General features: G+C 49.7%; 1 protein-coding gene across 1 annotated transcript; it reads left to right on the top strand.

The window, feature by feature from the left end:
* Positions 1-1,609: 1,609 nt before the first annotated feature.
* On the top strand, positions 1,610-2,719 carry LOC119358866 (protein PHLOEM PROTEIN 2-LIKE A1-like). Its single transcript, XM_037625273.1, has 3 exons — positions 1,610-1,773; positions 1,884-2,005; positions 2,146-2,719. Exons 1-3 carry the CDS (start codon positions 1,645-1,647, stop codon positions 2,522-2,524), a joined length of 630 nt encoding a protein of 209 aa, XP_037481170.1. The 5' UTR covers positions 1,610-1,644; the 3' UTR covers positions 2,525-2,719.
* The last annotated feature ends 936 nt before the right edge of the window (positions 2,720-3,655 follow it).

Raw genomic sequence — 3,655 nt, 5'->3', positions numbered from 1 at the left:
CATCTTCTCGCTCAAGGTCAACGATAGCATCATCTCTGAGCTGACATCCCTTGCTGAGGCTGCTTTCGCCCACTTGTCCGACATCCTTGGATCTCCTGAGGAGCATGCTATTTTTTTCACCGACTATGGCATTTATTTATTCCTTTTTTTTGGACTCTGTTTGGGAGCCTGTACTAGACCTGAGATCTTGCTACCGTACTTAGGTTTAAAAAATAGGCTGCAGGCATCGCTTTGATGCAGAGGCCGGGGACTATCATCTTTTTTAAAAAAAAGACGACCTGTCAAATTAGCAATGTAGCACATTGCCCCGAAGACGAGGATCTGACCCAATGCGAAGACGCCGGCGCCGAATGAAGATCCCATTTAGTCTCTGAGTTTGCCTTGTGGGACTTGCATGCACTAGTAGAAAAAGGGTCAAATGTTCAGCTCATTAGTCCCGGTTTGTATTTGAGCCGGCACTAATGTGACCAATAGTATCGGTTTTAACGGCTAGGCGGGCGGCGCTCATTAGTACCGGTTCGTGGCACGAACCGGTACTAAAGAGGTGATGGCCTTTAGTACGGGTTGGTGGCTTCAACCGGTACTAAAGACTCCCCTTTAATACGGGTTGGTGGCTCCAACCGGTACTAAAGGTGATGGCCTTTAGTACGGGTTGGTGGCTCCAACCGGTACTAAAGACCCCCCCTCCCCCTTTAGTACCGGTTGAAGCCACCAACCGGTACTAAAGGTGGTGCGCTGCCACCCGCAGTGCACAATGTTTAATCCCACCTCGCTAGTTGAGAGGAGCTCGCACTGATTTATAAGCCCTGCCGCGGCTACCGTGTCGAGCTCCTCTCTAAGCAGGCCTTTGTGGGCCTATTGCAAGTCTTCTGCCCTGTGGGGCCTACTGGGCCGTACGGGCCTGCATCCTGGCCCAACTAGAGGTTGGGTTTTTAGTCGTATGCAGGCCGTGCCGGCCCAGTAGGCGGGCTGTTTTTGCTTTATTTCAAAAAGAAATATAAAAAAAATCCATCAGCCGGGACTAAAGGTCCCGAAGACCACGGCATGCCTCGTGCCACGTGATGGGCCTTTGGTCCCGGTTCGTGCTAAACCAAGACTAAAGGGGAAACTTTAGTGCCCACCCTTTAGTACCGGTTTCAGAACCGGTACTAAAGGTCCTTACGAACCGGTACTAAAAGTCCTTTTTCTACTAGTGATGGGCCACCAATGATGGGCCGTATCCTTGAGCTTGAGGACCTTAGTGAGGCACGTTGCAAGCTCGAGGACCATCGCCGACCTTGCCAGCAACTATGAGGACTGTGGATGCAATTTACTTGGGCCGGATGTGTAAGCATGCATGTCTGCCACTCCAAACAAGAGGGTGAAGGAGCATCAATGCAAGCATGACATTTCAATAAAAAGCAGAGCATCAGTGCAACAATAATGCGTACTTATCATTTGCCAAGAAAGTAGATTCTCTTGAACTTCATCACGTGGGAACCAGATCCCATGCTTAATCAGTGCTAGAGGAATTAGATCTCTCCATCACTAACCTAATGCAGGGTCGTCTCCGGCTTCTAGACCATCCGCGACTAGGTCCATATATATGTCAGACACAACCTGTCTCACGTCTGAGCTCTAGTTGCACTCGTGGAGAAGCTGCCAATGGGTACGGCACTGTCGCGACTATGCCCGTGCTGTTTCGGCTCGCCGGCGGCACCGGCTGATACTATCACCGAGCGCAGCATCTCTACTACTACTTCGGACAAGACGCAACCCGAACGACCCACCAAGGTGAATATTACACATACACGAACTTGCTTCTGATGAGCATGAACTGGATCTTATGAGCTTTGCTGCTTTCTGGACGAACATAACATGATTGTGTATCCATGTAAACGCAGAAGCACTGGGTGGATGAGAAGGGCAACAGCTGCTTCATGCTGCTCCCTCGAGGCCTGTCCATCGCCTGGGCGGAGGACCCCAGCTACTGGGCCTGGCTATCCCCGCCCCCGGGAGAAGGAAGGTACGTGCTATATATCTGAGTTTTGCTATATCTACTGACCAAATTTACCGAATGAAAAGGAAGGTAAAGCTATCTAGTAGTTAATCATTCTCAAGTATCGCGCGCTGATCGATCGATGCGGACCTTAACCTGACATGCAGTGACGGCGACGCTGCCGGAGAGGAGGTGGCGGAGCTGAAGAACGTGTGGTCGCTGGAGGTCAACGGGAAGCTGGAGCTGTCGCAGCTCACGCCGGGGGCCACCTACGAGGTTGCCTTCGAGGTGATGCTCAAGCAGGGGTGCGCTGGGTGGCAGGTGCCCGTGGACCTCCAGCTCGAGCTCCCCGGCGCGAGGGCCCAGGGGCGCAAGGAGAGCCTGGAGAAGAAGGCCAGGGGCCAGTGGCTGCCGCTCAAGGTAGGGGATGTAGAGGTGGAGAAGGGGCAGCAGGGTGGGGAGCTTGTGGTCACCATGTCTCAGGACGGTGGGCACTGGAAGAGTGGGCTCGTCGTCAGGGGCATCAGGATCGCCCCCAAAACGTGATGGACATTTTATTTGGTTCTGCTTGGTTATCAACTAGTACTACTATCATTGATTAGATTGAGGAATCACTTGTGCTCTGAGCTGACCCGACGACGTGGGCATGCATGCCCGTTTGAGTCTTGTAGACTGCTCCTATCAATTTTTTTATTCTCAACATTTGTATTTCTTTAAACAAATTATATACTTTCTTCTGTATCTAAATATAAGTCATTCCGGTAGGCTAGTTTAGGTACGAAGGGAATATTACTCTGAAAAGTTAGCAAACCACCCCGGCGAGTCACAGCTCACAGTCAGATACCATGTGAATCACGAAATGCTCTGACATGCCAGGGAGTGTGCATCTACGCATGTAATGTAAAACCCTCTCTCAAAATAGGCTTTTGCCCTATAGCAACCACCCGATGCATCTGAGAATCCATTATTGGGGCAGACAGCACCACGCCCAATAGAAAATGCAAACCAATAGACGTGGGCATGCATGCACGTTTGAGTCTTGTAGACTTCTCTTACCCAATTTTTTATTCTCAACAAATGTACTCCTTTAAACCAATTATATACTACTTTCTCTGTATCTAAGTATAAGTTATTTTGGTAGGCTAGTTTAGGTACGAAGGGAGTAATACTCTAAAAAGTCAGCAAACCACCCCGACGAGTCATAGCTCACATTTACATACCATGTGAATCATGAAATGCTCTGACAAGCCAGGGAGTGCGCATCTACGCATGTACCGTAAAACCCTAGCTAGCCATCTACCTCTAGATAGGCTCTAGCCAATCAATCAGTCAACACCAAACCTGGCCCGGCCTAGTCCCTGTTTCCCTCCAAAGCCCTAGAAAAGGCAGGATTAGAATAACACTTCACATAAGGGCATTTCTAACCAATCCCCTAAAAGTAATGAAGTACACTTTTGGGAGAACATATTTACTCTACTAAGTTTTTGCCGGATCTAACTGATCCTCTAAAAGTAGTGGAGTCACTAGTAGAAAACAGGGCTTTCGTTCGGGCTAGATAAGCCCATTAGTCCCGGTTCAGTCACGAACCGGGACTAATGTGAGCATTGGTCCCAGTTCGTGCGGCTAAAGGCATTAGTCCCGGTTCAAATGAGCCCTTTAGTCCCGATTTGAGACACG

Source organism: Triticum dicoccoides, chromosome 1A (genome assembly GCF_002162155.2).
Source record: "Triticum dicoccoides isolate Atlit2015 ecotype Zavitan chromosome 1A, WEW_v2.0, whole genome shotgun sequence".
NCBI lineage: Eukaryota > Viridiplantae > Streptophyta > Magnoliopsida > Poales > Poaceae > Triticum > Triticum dicoccoides.
The sequence above is the reverse complement of the archived record's forward strand: the minus strand, read 5'-3'. Positions and strand labels throughout refer to the sequence as shown.

Bases quoted from the DNA above. Each gene is read 5' to 3' on its own strand.
- LOC119358866 (XM_037625273.1), top strand. From the start codon at position 1,645: ATGGGTACGGCACTGTCGCGACTATGCCCGTGCTGTTTCGGCTCGCCG. The intron at 1,774-1,883 runs GTGAATATTACA...ATGTAAACGCAG, and splicing joins AACCCGAACGACCCACCAAG to AAGCACTGGGTGGATGAGAA. The intron at 2,006-2,145 runs GTACGTGCTATA...CCTGACATGCAG, and splicing joins CCGCCCCCGGGAGAAGGAAG to TGACGGCGACGCTGCCGGAG.